At 47.5% G+C, this 14,486-nt stretch overlaps 1 protein-coding gene across 1 annotated transcript in view; it reads left to right on the top strand.

Annotated features, from left to right (window-relative positions):
- Positions 1 to 9,473: 9,473 nt before the first annotated feature.
- LOC102375839 (interferon-induced protein with tetratricopeptide repeats 5) overlaps positions 9,474 to 14,486 on the top strand; it is an 8,672-nt gene continuing 3,659 nt past the window's right edge. The window contains exon 1 of the mRNA XM_006038142.3: positions 9,474 to 9,545. Within this exon, the coding sequence (XP_006038204.1) occupies positions 9,541 to 9,545 (5 nt within the window). The 5' untranslated portion in view covers positions 9,474 to 9,540. The remainder of the gene's footprint in view (positions 9,546 to 14,486) is intronic.

Raw genomic sequence — 14,486 nt, 5'->3', positions numbered from 1 at the left:
GTGACAGCAGCCTGCCCCAGCCAGGAACATTCTCCATTTGGTTCTCCATTTGGTTCTCAAGTTCCCTCATTATGGGGATCATCTGGCTGAGGAGGGCATCGCCAGTGCTAAGGGTCTAGGTGGCCTCGAGGAACGGCTTGAGGATCACCAAGATCTGGGAGATGGTACCCCACTTGGCTCTGTTCAGGGGGCCACTGATCCCGATCTGCCCAAGCAAGGGCATCTCATGGATGGTCTTCTGTTGCTCCACCAACCTTTTGAGCATCAGGTATGTGGAGTTCCACCGAGTCTCCACATCCTGCACGATTTTGTGCAGCAGGATGCTCAGCTCTGCCTGTTTCTCCCGCAGCATCTTGCCCCCCTTGATGCTGCAGTGGAAGTAGCCCGCCACCTTCCTGTATTTTGAAATCAACTGGCTTATAGCAGTAGTGCTGGTGGCGCCATCACTGGCAGCCTTGTCCCCCTCCAAGGCATCCCTGAATATGAGGTACAGCCTGTGTGCCACACAGCGGATGCCAACGATGGCTCTGTTGTTGATGACCATGAACCTGCGGGTGAGCTCGACCTGCCCAACAAGCCACCCTTGCACCATGAGATTCATGGCCCCCATGATCTCCCTTGCTATGTGGGTCTCATCCAGCACGTTGGCTTGGAGGAGAGCCCACTGATGACCTGACTGATCGCACCGGTGCCCTGTGAGGGAAAGGTAGGTGTGATCACCATCCCAGCTGCTCCAGGTGTTGGAGGTGAAGTCCAAGGCTACCTGCGGCCCTGTCTTGCACAGCTCCTCCCTCAAGTACTCCCTGTATGCCTTATACAGGGAGGGCACCACCATCCTGCTAAAGGTGGTGCATGCAGGCACTTTGTAAGATGGGGCCAGAAGTGCCATGAGCCACCTTAACCCTGGCCGCTCAACTAGGGAGAAGGGCTGGCTATCCAGAGCAAGCATCTCCCCAGTGGTCTGGGTGATCTCCCTTGCCTTTGCAACTTGCCCCCTTCTGTCTGCAGCTTTCCCCCACTCGTCCAGGGTGGCCTGCCTCTGCTTTGGGGGGAAGGGACTTTGGAGCAAGTGGGGGTTTTCCCTTTCGGCATACTCACACTGGTGCCAGGCTGAGCAGCAAGAAGGGCAAAGGGGTGCCGCCTCCTGAGATGCAGCAGCATTGCCATGGTGGAAAAGTGTTTTACATCCTCGCCTTGGCTGATATGCCTTCGACAGTGCTGGCAGATGGCAAACCAGGGATCATCTGCCAGCTCAAAATGCTCCCACACTACGCTACTCACCCACTTCTGGGTTGAGGGTGGGGATGCTGCCTTATCCCACTCCTCAGCAGGTTGAGGCACAACAGCAGGAGGAGCTGCCTCAGCTGTGCCACTTGCCTGAGTCTCCACAACCTCAACCTCCCCCAAGGTGCTGCTTTCCAGAGAAGGAGACCTGGGTCTAGGGGAACTTTGAGGGGTGTGGAGCACAAACTCTGATTCCCCCACAGTCCCCAGAATTGCTTGAGCCAGGTCACTCAGCACCCCTGGTTCTAGATCCAGCTCCTCCTCTGGCAGTGGGAAGCTCACACTGAGAGATGACATTGGGGTGGAGGAGACAGTGATTCCACTGCTGGTGCCTATTTCTGGACTTAGGGGAGGTGGTGCAGAGACACGGCTCCTACCTCCTTGCTTCCACTGGCAGCAGAAGCATCATGGCTGCTTGGGAAGAGAATGCATCTATGTTTGGGGGTGAGGACTTGCAGCTCCAGCTCTCCCCCTACCCCCTCTCCCTCCCCTGCCAGAAGACCTGGTACCTGTCTTTCCAGCATGCCTCGTATTAATCTTCCCTGTGCTGCAAAGGTGTGTGTGTGTGTGTGCGTCACTCCTTTTGTGTTGTATGTTTTCTTCTTTTGCGTTGCATGTGTACACTGGACCCTGGTTTGATTGTTTGCTTCATTAATAAGTATGAATGCCTATGTAAAAAATGTGTGCCATCTGTCATCTTCTTCTCTGCTGGGATATGTTTATTTTTTATGAATTCTGAATGTGGAGTGTGACTCTGTTGTGTATTTTATTCCCCCTGTGTTGCATGTGTGCACTGGACTCTGCTTTGATTATTAATAACTATATATGGTGTCTTCTTCTGTGATGTTCTGTTAACGTAAATGTGTTACTACTACTGTACTTCTTGTTCTTCTTCTGTGTTGTAATGTGTTCCTAAACTGATATATCTCCTTCTTCTAAGACCCTGAGTTCTGTGTTAGTCTCAATCTGAATCTGACTTCTGTGCTGTCTTCAGTCTCTATGTAAACTAACTATAATATTAATAACTAATAACTACTATATACAATCTGACTCTCTTCTTCTCCTATGTATATCTAATTTTTCTTTTTCTATGTGTGTATATTATAAGTGTGTGTGTGCAATCTGTGTGCCTCCCTGCACAGTGATGGATCATGCTGCCAGGGAAAACACTGAGCTTTCTTTTTTCAAAGTTTGGACAAAAAAAAGAGCAAATAAAAATTGAAAGAAATTAATTGGATAGTATTAAGTAAAGAGATTCTAAGCTAAGATAAGCTAAGATAAGTTAAATCCTATGCAGTCCTTTCTAAAAACAAAAAGGAGCAGGCAAGTTGCAACTGACTGACTATGAAGCAAGCCAGGCAGCACAGCACCTTTCTGATGCTGTTGCTCACTCAGAGCCAGCTCACAAAAGGCACAACAAGTCTGCAGACAGAGGCTTTTATGCTGTTTCTATGTCCCTCCCCCAGACACTGTAATTGGAAGGGCAGTCAGAGAAAAATCATGCTCACTGGCCAGCTAGACATGTCAGTCCTCCCCCCTCAACCCCCCACTCCCCCCTCCCTCTTCTAAGTTTCTGTTTCCCCATACAGATAGCCCTCTGAATCTCTGAATCACTGAATCTTTTCTGAATCTTTTCCAAATCGATTTGGAAGCTCCGAATCAATTCAGAAAGCCTAATGCCTCTAGCAATTCGATTCAGACTCACAGATTTGGCCTCCGAATTGTCCGAATCATCTCCGAATCTGAATCACGGTCTGAAGCTTTGCACAGCCCTACTTGCTAGATTGTTGGGCTCAAATCAATGCCTTGATGTCTAATTGGCAGTCAGTGTCAAGTGGAATGCCCCAGGGGTTGGTCCTGGAGCTGGTTTTGTTCAAGATCTTCAACAACAATCTAAAAGATGCGATGGAGTACACCCTCAGCAAGTTTTAAAATAGAATCAAGGTGAGGGGCGTAGTAGTTATGCTGGAGAGTAGGGTTAGGATTCAGAGAGATCTAGACAAATTGGAGGATTGAACCAAAAGAAATCTCATGAGGTTCAGTAAGGACAAGTGCAAAGGCCTGCACTTAGGATGTCACAATCCCATGCATCAATACAGGCTGTGGGCTGACTGGCTAAGTACCAGTGGACAATAAGCTGAATTTGAGACAACAGTGTGCCCTTGTTGTGAAGAAGGCTAAGAGCATACTGGGCTGCATTAGTAGGAGTGTTAGCAGCAGATCAAGGGAAGTGATTTTTCCCCTCTATTTGGCACTCGTGAGGCCACATCTGGAGTACTGTGTCCAGTTTACCCTCCCCCTCCCCCCCACTACAGAAAGGATATGGACAAATTGGAGGGAGTCCAATGGAGGGCCACAAAATGGTTCAGGGCCTGGGGCGTATGACTTATGAGGAGAAGCTGAGGGAAGTGGGCTGATTTAGTCTCAAGAAGAGAAGACTGAGAGGAGATTTGATAGCAGCCTTTGGAATGGGGTGGTTCCAAAGAGGATGGAGCTGGACTGTTCTCAGTGGTGGCAGATGACAGAACAAGGAGCAATGTTCTAAAGTTGCAATAAGGGAACTTTAGGTTAGATATTAGGAAAAACTCTCTCACTGGGAGGGTAATAAAGCACTGGAACAGGTTATTCCAAGAGGTGGTGGAATATTCATCCTTGGAGGTTTTTAAGACCTGGCTAGACAAAGCCTAGGCTGGGATGATCTAGTTGGAGATTGTGGTGCTTTGAGCAGGTGGTTGGACTAGATGACCTCCTGAGGTCCCTTCCAACCCTAATTTTCTATGATTGTATTATTAGGATCCCATTCTGAGGTGCCTAATTCTCCCCTATGCACTATGTTGAGAACCTAAGTACTTAACAGAAGGCACCCAAGTCATTTACAACTTTGCACCTTTCTTTAATATTAAAGTGCTCACTGATATCCAGTGTCTGGCAACCTATTTTTTTAAACAATCATATGCTTGTTTTTAGTGAAGTTACTTTGTGTAACTACTCAACACATACTCATTTTTTTCAGTGTGTCCTGTGCAACCCACAGGTCTTCTGAGTAATTATAAACACGGCTACAACCAAAAACACTAATAACAGACACTGCTTTCTAATAAGCCAGTTCAAGAAAAACAATGTTTACCTTCAGAAAAAATAAATGTCATTATGTTTGCAAATAACTGCCAGCTTCCCCTTCAGCTTTCTATGCCTCAATTTTTCTAGAAATGAAACTGAAATCTTAGTAAGTTCATAACAGGGGTTGCATAAATTCATACAAGAAAACCTTACGAATATGCAACATTTTCTGAATCTAATGAGCATACCAAATTATTACCAATTAAACTCTTTGACTAACATGGTTGAAAGCTATTTTCTATACTTTTCTTGTTCTGTCTACTTTTTTTTTTAATTCACCATTTTTTCTTAAACTTAACTCAGCTTGGAACATGAAAATAAGTGTGTCAGTTTTTCCTGTTATAAAGCATTAGAAAAAAAAAGTGGAGTCTTTTTTTACATGCTTAAACACACACACATGTCATCTGTGGTACTAGAAATCTACCTAGCAGTTTTATTTCTATACCTTTCCAAGGTTAACAGAAAGCAAAGTATGGTCCTTACTAGACTTCAATGAGTTTGGAGTTCTAATTACTTCCATTTTATTACTGGAAATGAGAAGTCATTTATGTATTGTATGTGGCTATGGCTGTAAGACCCTGTCATAGAGGAAGGTGTTGCAGTATTAGATAGGGTGCATCCACACATGTGGATAGGCACATGCACTTGCAGCAGCTCAAATAAAAGCGGCACAAATTTGTGCCAGGGATTTTTGTCTCAGCACACGTGCCTGAACATACACTTTGGTGTGAGGCAAGTTGGCAGAGGGTAGATTCAGACTAGACATCAGGAGGCACTACTTCACAGTCAGGGCGGCTAGGATCTGGAACCAACTTCCAATAGAAGCGGTGCTGGCTTCTCCCTGGGGGTCTTTAAGAGGGGGTTAGACGAACACCTTGCCGAGGTCGTTTGACCCCAGTACTTTTTCCTGCCATGGCAGGGCGTCGGACTTGATGATCTGCTCAGGTCCCTTCTGACCCTACCAACTATGACACTATGAAACTTGGGCCAACTTGACCCTGCCCATCTCCTCCCAGATCTGCAGTCAGGGGGAGCTGGAGGCTGGGGCCAGAACCTGTGCTAGCCCCAGAAGTATAAAGAGCTGCCCTGGCAAGCAGCTCAGGGCTACTTGCTCTCAGGTGCTTCTCAGGCCCAGCCAGTTGGTATCTGGGGGCACTAGGGCCCTATGCCAGCTCGACTGCTGCAGCAACCCTGACCTAAAGAGGACTCTGCACCCTCTACCCACTGCAGCAGTCTGGCAGCAGGGGCTACTTCCTGGCTGTGACCTGCTGCCACCTGCAACAGCATCTGCCCCCTTGGACCTGCAGCCCCATGTCTGCGTGCCTTCCAGACCTGGACAAGGACTGCTTGGCTGCCTGGACTGTGGCATGGGCACTGCACCAGAGGCTCCTGCACCTCTGAGCCAACTGCCATTGGGCTGTGGCTGCACAGTTTGCCTTCGTGAGGCACTGCTGCCATGTGTGCTCTTGCCCTGCCATCTGGGTAGCTATCGCCTGGAAGATGTGCTCAGTGTGGTGGTCTGCTTTGAGCTGTCAAAACTTGTCTTCCTGGTCCCAAATGGTCAGGAGGTCAGCTACCTTATTTGCCCTCCAGCTGGGTCCCTGGTGCCAGTCCTGGGCAGACTCCTCTGTATGGGACCTGCCACTTGCCACACTAGCAGGAATCCTGGTGCTCCCTGTTTCAAAATTGCAAATTCTCTAATAAAAAATCCCAAATTCCCTCTTTAAAATACCCCAAGTTCCATGTTCTTCCATGATTAAAACAAAACACCACTATATATACAGAGATCGATCAATCAGTTGGGCAATGTTTTATTGATATATTTACAATTCTGAAGCAATTTGGAAGCCTATCAGTGCCATTATCACAATAAAAATTGTAAATATCTATACACTTTGGCATTTGCTTTTGGTTTTTTTTAACAGTAAAATCAGAGCTGCCTCTGCCCCCTTCACTCACAAGGATGTAGAGCACTAAGCAGCACTGATATAATGGTGTCCTGCCCCTCACCTTGCCCCTTACTCTGAGCCCACAGTCCCCCCCCAAGTCCCTTCATTCCAGACCGGCAGCCCCTTCCTGCCCCCACTAACTCCCTCCTGGCAGCAGCTCCATCCTAGCACCAGGACACCAGCTGCAGCTGTCCCATACACTGCTTTGTGGCTCTGAGGAGCACCAGTCCTTGCTGTTCTGGTTCCTGTGCCTGTGCCCAGACCCCAGTGATCCCCATGCCATTCCTGGGAAGCCCTTGACTGGGGCTCAGGGACTGGGCTGGTCAAGGCCCTTCTCTTCCAGGCCAGCCTCCCCCTGCACAGGCTGCTCTAGGAGGGCAGGGGGGCTCTAAGACTGGCTCTGGTGGCCTCTCCTATCCGTAGCACTCGGCAACCCTGACCCCCATCTCTCTCTCACACACACACACACCCCTGCTACCACCTCAACCCCTCCCCCAAGCCCATCACACCCACCAAGTGGTTCCTGGGACCCAGAGCCCCCCAGGCTGCTATTGCATGTCCCAGCACTGGTGTGGGCACAAGGCAGGGCTGCAACGTGGCAGTTGCCCCTGCAGCTGCAGCTCCCACCAGCAGGTCCTTCCCATCCCAAGTGGCTGGCTGGGCATGCAGAATGTGAGATTTGTGGGGAGGGATGTGAGGTTTGGGGAGGAAGGGATGTGGCAGGGGTGTTGTGGGTGGGTGTAGGGTTTGTGGGAGTGAAGTTGCAGGGGGTATGGGGATGGGGGTGAGGAGTTTGGGGATTGGTTTGGGGGGTGGGTTTGTGGCTGGATTGTGGAGGGGCTGTGTGGGGGTGAGATGCTGCTCAGGAGGGATGGGTCCCCTGCCCCCCGCAGGGAACACAGCCTGCCCTCCTCCCCCACATAGCCCACTGACTGCCTGCCCCCACCCAGCAGCAGCTGTGTGGTACCCGGCACCGACTGTGCCACATGTCGTGAGCCAGCCCAGCCTGGCCTGGAGCCATGCACCTTTGGGCAACACTGGGCCATTCTAGCTATTAGAATGGTCGCAGGGGCCACATGTCAGACCGGGTCAGATTCTGTCTGTATGTAAATGCCCAGCCTGACAGTGCATGGGGCACTTGGAGGCAGGGCCCAGCCTGGCCCGACATGTGTCCCCTGTGAGTGGTGCCAGGCCCCCGGGTGACAGCCACAGTGGCCCGGTGCTGCACGAAGGTGCACACATTCCTGGGTCAGGCCAGGGCAAGATGGGCCTGCAACATGAGGCATAAATGGTGCTGGATGCCAGGAGGCTGGGGCCATGCCGCAGGGGGACTCTGCCAGCAGCAGGCCCTGAGTGCTCCACAGCTGCTGCTGCTGCGGGGAACTGTGCACCCTGTGGGGGACCCATGCCCCGTGAGCAGACCCTCCACCCCCACACAATCCCCCCCACACCTACAGCCCCCCCGTATATACCCACAGCCCCTCCACCCGCACGTCCCTACTTACCAGGGACAGTGCCCAGGTCCGGGTCACGCTGCAACCTTGCCGTGCTCCTGTATGCCTCAGCACACTGATGGAGCATACAAGGGCAACAGGAGCACCATAGAGACACTCTGGAGTGTCTCTCTGGAAGACCCCACCTCCAGTTGCCTTAGGGCACATTCCTGGACCATGCCCTGTCCCACTTCTTCTCCGCAGGTTGGTTTTTTTTGATACCTGGAACATTTTTTTGTTCACAGTGTGCCTCTTGCAGTGTCTCAAACTGCTTTGAGATGCTGCAACAGGCACACTTTTCTGGATGCTCCCATGTTGTGTTAATCTACTTTTCTTTGGAAGTTCGTTCTCTACCTTGTTCTCATATATTTTGTCCATGTTGACCCAAAGGGGATAAGATGCTTTGATGGCATCCTAGCAAATAACTAGTTGACAGCTTCCTAAAGGATGAGTCCTGACGTAGTGATAGCTCTGAGGACCAAGTATAAAGCTTTGCACCAACAGCAGAAGTAGATTTGGCACAAGGGGAGAGACAGGACTTTAATGTGATATACTCACTGTGGCCTACCAAAGTACAAAGAACAAAAATCCATTGAGATAAGCAATATGCAGAAGATCACCACCAAACCAAAGAGGTGAGATGGTGAACTAGAAACATAAATATACTGATATCAGATCTTGAGAACAGAAGATAAATATGGTCAGCTTGTAAACAAGTGTTTTATAGTCTAGATTACAGATCTGTGGGGCAAGGTCCATTTTATCTTACTGTACTCATTTAAAAAATGTCTTAATGTCCTCTTTCTATAGCACAAAGTTGCCCCTATCCCTAGGTAGGAGTTACAGGTATTATTGCTTACTATTAGGAGAGGGCAATACCAATGAGTCCTAATATCCATTAATACTGACATAGTCCCTTTCCATGACACAGAGCTGCCTGTGGGGATTCTGGTAGCAGAGGCTAGTGTAGGGTCTCTACTTTCAGGACATGATGTTTAGGCCTTGGACAGAAAAACTAGTTTTTTTTTTTAAGTAAAATGTTTGGCTTCCAGTTATTATGGGATAAAAGTATGCACAAAGGCAGTTACTGTGACCCAAAAGCAGCCACTTCTGCCCCCCTTTAAGATGTTTAGATGCCTGAGTCCTAGTGAGATCCACATGAACATGGATAGCCAGTCCAAAGTCCTACAGTGAGTCAGTGGCAGAGCCAGGAATAGAAATAGATCCCTCATCCCCAGCTTTTGGATTGTGCAGCTGTTCAAAACATGAGCTGCACACACATCCTCCCTCTGCACTTACCTGCATCTTTGTGGGTTAAGCAAAGTACAGCCTTAAATTAGTTTATATTAAAAAGATGTGCCCAAATACCCTGTGAGGTCTTCAGCATTTTTTGCCATAATCTCTGTAACACAGTGATGCCTATGGAATAAAGCTAAACATGGACAAAATAAACAGATCTGCATACCATAACTTTCGATTTCCCTTCTAGCAGCTTGTTCAGCTTCTGCATTGTGGCCTTGGCATGAGTTTCACTTTCTAGTTTCCATTTACTTCACTGAATGCTGCAGTACAGCCCACAACACATGGTGGCCAAGTGCACATAAATAGGACTATTGTAGCAGCACACACAATCAGTCTTCCAGCTTATTAAGGAGAGGAAGCTGGCTGTCTGAGAACAGTTGATCAACCACACCATGAGGTAAGTAATCAGCTTGGTTGCTGTGTTCTTACTTCCTGTAACACTTTTCAAAGTAGTATTTCAGATGCTTGTAAACAGCACCAGATATAAGTAATGGTTTGACATGTTGATTACAGACTGATCTAGATAAAATGATAATTTTGTTGCATAATATAATTTCATCCCTTTTAAGTCGTGCCTTGTCTCTGTTTTTGTGTGTGGAGTTTACACCTATAAATAGTATGCCTGCAAGCAACTCATTTCACTGCAGTATATGGTGAAAATGAAATCTCTGATTTATTCCTGTGCAAATTACTTTCCAGTAACAACTCTTGTGGACAGAAAAGGAAAATGTAGGTACAATATCTATAGTAGAAATTGTGGTAAAACATGAGTTTTATTTATTTAATAAATCTGAGCCTTGATGGCAATCTTTTTTCTTGGGGGTGGGGGAGGGATACATCAGAGTTGAACAACTGAACCTCTTTTTGGTAATTCTATTCCAATGCATTAAATACTAGAGCTGTGCAAAGCTTCGGGTGCCGATTCAAGTCGGAAGAGATTCGGCCTGATTCAGTGGCCGAATCGCCGAATCCGAATTGAATCAGGAGACCAATTAAAAGGTCCAAATTGATTCAAAGCTCTCAATTTGGAGATTTGGCTGATTCAGCTGCGGCCAAATCTCCGAATTAGGTTCAGCCAAATTGATTTGGGACAGTGTCAATCCGAATCCCAAGTGAATACTAGCCGCTTTGCACAGGCCTATTCAATACTATTATTTTTAAGCTAAATTATGTTTAAACTGAATTACAACTCTGCACACTCCCATTACTTATTTTGCTAGGGCTGTTATACTTCTAAAAATGTTTGTGGCTCTGGGTAGGTTAAAGTCTAAAAAAAAGTGGCATGTTTTCAATAGAACTATTTACATGCTTCAATTTACACACAGCTGTGTGTGTTGTTTGATCAGGTTCAAGTGAGAATGATTTCATAAAAAATCTCCCTTTTCCTATTTTATTGATTTTATTTGGAAGTCAAAGCTCACTAAATGGTACAGGAGTATTCTAATGTTAAGAACTTGCTCTCTACCCAAAGCTGTCATTATTTATGCTGATAGCAAGTAGAAACTTGTACAGAGAAGATTGCTTGGTGGAAATTAGCAAGTCTTCATATCTAGAATGTGCATCAATAGAATTAATATCACTTGTTCTTCTTTATACTTCTTGTTAGTACATAAATAACATAATATAATTGGCTCCTCTTCTCCTTGTTCTTTCAAATTTGCCAAGTCATTCCCTATTCCAGCTCCTCCCTCTTAATCCAGTCCTCCAATTGACCCCTGCACCTGGACCCTCATTTTCAGTCAGCCTGACTTTGCAGTTGACTGCCAGCCCATCCACAGTCACACATGCTGTTAACTCAAAAGTTTTTGATTTAAAGTTCTATACAAATAGATGTGCTCATGGGCTATAGTAGGTCCTAGAGCAGGGCTGTCCAACTTCTGAGTGGCCAGACCTTCCCAACCCCGAACCACCCCTTGTGTGGTGCAGCCCCCCCAGAATGCAGGCATCCTGGGCCCCATGGGCCTCCTAGCCCTGTTGTGCCCCCAGGAAAGAGAACAAGAAGTGGAAGCTAGGGGAGGGAGGGGGAGCCTCGAGACCCCAGTGACAGCTATATGAGAGTGATAGGAGGGAGGAAGGGTGCCCAGCCCAAGAGCCCAGAGTCTGCAAGTTAACCTGTTGTAGGTTGCATGCAGCTCACAGGCTGCTATTTGGGCAACCCTGGCCTACAGCATAAGACTGAAGCCTTTTCCCAATTAATTTTGAAGTGTGGTGCTAGACAAGCTACCTATCAAGTCCTAGGAAGGATGATTTGAAGTACGCTCTCCTACCTCTGTTTGAGGAGATGTTCAACAAGCTTTTCAGCACAATATGCCCTTCTACAAGTCTGGAAAAGAAGAGATACCATTTAAGCTAAACATCAAATACAATATATTACTTTAATTTAATCCCATAATGGAAATGAAAATAGTTGCTTAAAAAAAAAAAGAGGGCGATAAACCTCTGCTTCTTTCCCAGACCTGAGGAAGGGCATCTTGTCCCTATTGGACTATGTAGTTGTCAGACCTGAGGAAGGGCATAGTCCCTATTGGACTATGTAGTTGTCCAATAAAAGTTATAACCTAACAAGCTTTGCTTCTCAGACATTCCTTGGACCATCGTGGCTACAAAGCTGCTACAGTAAGTTCTAAGATATTCTAAAGTATTTGCATAGGTAAGCTAGAACAGACTTTAACATGCTAAACTCAGACTTGAACATGCCTAGGCTCCTAGCTTCATTTTCCTGGTCCTATATAATATAGGGTGAGGTCAGGAATATAAATAGAAGTTAGGAGTGATTGGAGAAGGGACACAGGGATAAGTAAGTAGAGTATCCGAACAAAAAAGGATGGGGAACAGAAGTAAAACAGAGTGCTTCACAAGATAAATTATCAGGTAGCAGGCTGACTTTTGTTTCCTATCAGTAGGGATTTACTGAAATCAAGATTTTGCGATATTTGCGGAAAATGTGAAATCAGGCATATTTCGTGAAGATCGGAGAAGTCTGTGAAAAAAGGAGCCCTACAAAAAAAATCAGAAAAAGGCTGGGCTCTAAGTAAAAATAAGAGTTTTTTCTTTTTTCACCCCTGGCTGCTGATTGGGTGAGCAGGCAACCCTCATAGAGTCTTTCAACCCTGCAGCTCCAGCAGACAGGGACAGACCCAGTCCTGCGTTATTTTATTTGCATCCAAAGTCATCTGGCACAGCCAGGCCCATCTCAAAATAAGTGGGTGCTGCAGAGGGTGGGAGATAGGGTGAGGGGAGTGGGACTGGGCCTGGGGAGACAGAGCTGGACTGGGGGGAGGGGGGGCACATGACTGGACTGGAGGGGAATGGAGCCAGTGGGGGAAGGGAGGAAGGTGGGGAGCAGCAGGGCCCAGCCAGGGGGCAGCAGTATGGCAGCAGCCCATCCCTGTGTGGGCTGGGGAAGGGTGTGGGGAGCACAGCTGGGTCATGGTAAGGGGACAGTGGGGCCCAGCTGATGGGCATCAGAGCAGCAGTGGCCTATCCCTGTGCAGGGCCAGGGAGGGGCTAGGGGGGTTATTTTTCCCCTGTGCAGGCCAGAGTTAGACAGGGAGCTGAACCAGGGGGAAGTGGGCATCCCAACCAATAAGGGGGAGCAGCGTGGCTGGCTGCAATTTGCATGTGAAATTGGAGCCCAGCCAGGGCTGTGACAAGCCCTCGAAATTTGGCCCCAGGCTCTGTGATTTAAGGACATCCTTACAGTATTGGCCACTCAAAGGTACTGATTCCTTCTTTTTTGTGTGGTTCCCTGACATCTTCTAGGTATGAAAAACAAATAGAAAATATAAAGACAAGGATTAGGGAAGAAAAAGTGTTCTCCATTTTCACAGTTCTCTAGTGTGGGTTGCTTGGGTGTTTAATGCACTTGAAAATTAGGCCACTTATTTTGATGTCTAGAAGCCTAAGTTTAGGCATCTGTTTTAATTCTTTCAGTCCCAGGGCTCATCCCTTGGATGATCCAACTGCACAAGAAAGATATATGGTATCTGAACAAATGGAAACTAGACAGCCTTAACTTGTTGTTCTGTTATTCCAGAGGACAGAGGGGCTGAATGGCTGAGTGCAGCAGCTTTACTTCTCAAAACTTTAAGAGATGGGGTCTGTCTTCCAAATGTTGGAGACAGGGTACAGGAGCCACTAGAGAAATTGACGTCTGCTCTCCAAAGGAAATGTGGATTCCATTGATGCAGAGATCCTTAGGCTTACAAATCAGGAACACTGTAGTTTCAGATAAGCAAGCCAAAGGAAATAAGATTGAACATGACATGAAACAAGAAGAGACCAATTAAGATTTCTTTATCTACCTTTTATCCAGAACACCCAGCTAGAAAAACAATGCATTTAGATGAAGTAAAAATAATTCAAAAAGGGAAAGAAACAAAATATGAAAGTAGAAATAGAATTCCCAGACAGGACATCATGAAAACAAAATGGTATTCCCAGATAAAACTAGAGCTAAAGGGCGGGTCCACACATGCAAGCATGCGCACTTGCAGCAGCTCAAATAGAAGCAGTGCAAATTTGAGCCAGGGCCTTTTTCCTCAGCGCACGTGCTCGGACATGCACTTTCTTGTGGAGTAAATTGTGCCACTTGGGGCAAAATAACCTTGTCTAGCTCCTCCAGGATCTGCAGCCAGGGGGAGCTAGAGCCCAGGGCCAGCACCTGTGCTGTCCCCAGCAGTATAAAAAGCTGCCCTGTCCTGGCCCCAGCAGTACAAAAACCTGCCCTGGCCAGCAGCTCAGGGGTACTTGACCTCAGGAGCTTCTGGGGCCCAGCCAATTGGTATCTGGGGAAACTAGCCCCTTTGTCAGCTAGACTGCTGAAGCAGCATTCCAAATTCACTTTTTAAAATACCTCAAAATCCACATTCTTCCACGATTAGAACAAAAGAGAGAAAGAAAGGGGGATTGTACAGATGGGCAATGTTTTATTGTTATATTTACAATGCTAATGAAATTTGGAAGCCTATCAGTGTCTCTAGCATCATAATAAAATAAATCCTAAATATCTATGTTTTAATGTTTGCTTTGGGTTTCCTGATCACATGGTGGCTGTGTGATAGGGGGATGTGGGGTTTGCAGGAGGGGGTGGGAAAGGGGGTAGGGGGATGTGGGTGGGTGTGGAGGGATGTGGGGGGATTTGAGTCGGGGGGGGGGGGGTGGGGGGTGGGTAGTGGGTGGAAAGCAGCAATCACCTACAGGCACCACTGACAGTGTCAGCAACACCTTTTTTGAGGGGGGCCTCCGCCATGCTCAGGGAATGCATGTGCATCCCCTACACATCGCCAATGGTCCCCTGCCCCCCCCCCGGGCCGGGCGGGCCCCCCCCCCCCCCCGA

Source organism: Alligator sinensis, unplaced genomic scaffold (genome assembly GCF_000455745.1).
Source record: "Alligator sinensis unplaced genomic scaffold, ASM45574v1 scaffold423_2, whole genome shotgun sequence".
In the NCBI taxonomy this organism is placed as follows: Eukaryota; Metazoa; Chordata; order Crocodylia; family Alligatoridae; genus Alligator; species Alligator sinensis.
The sequence above is the reverse complement of the archived record's forward strand: the minus strand, read 5'-3'. Positions and strand labels throughout refer to the sequence as shown.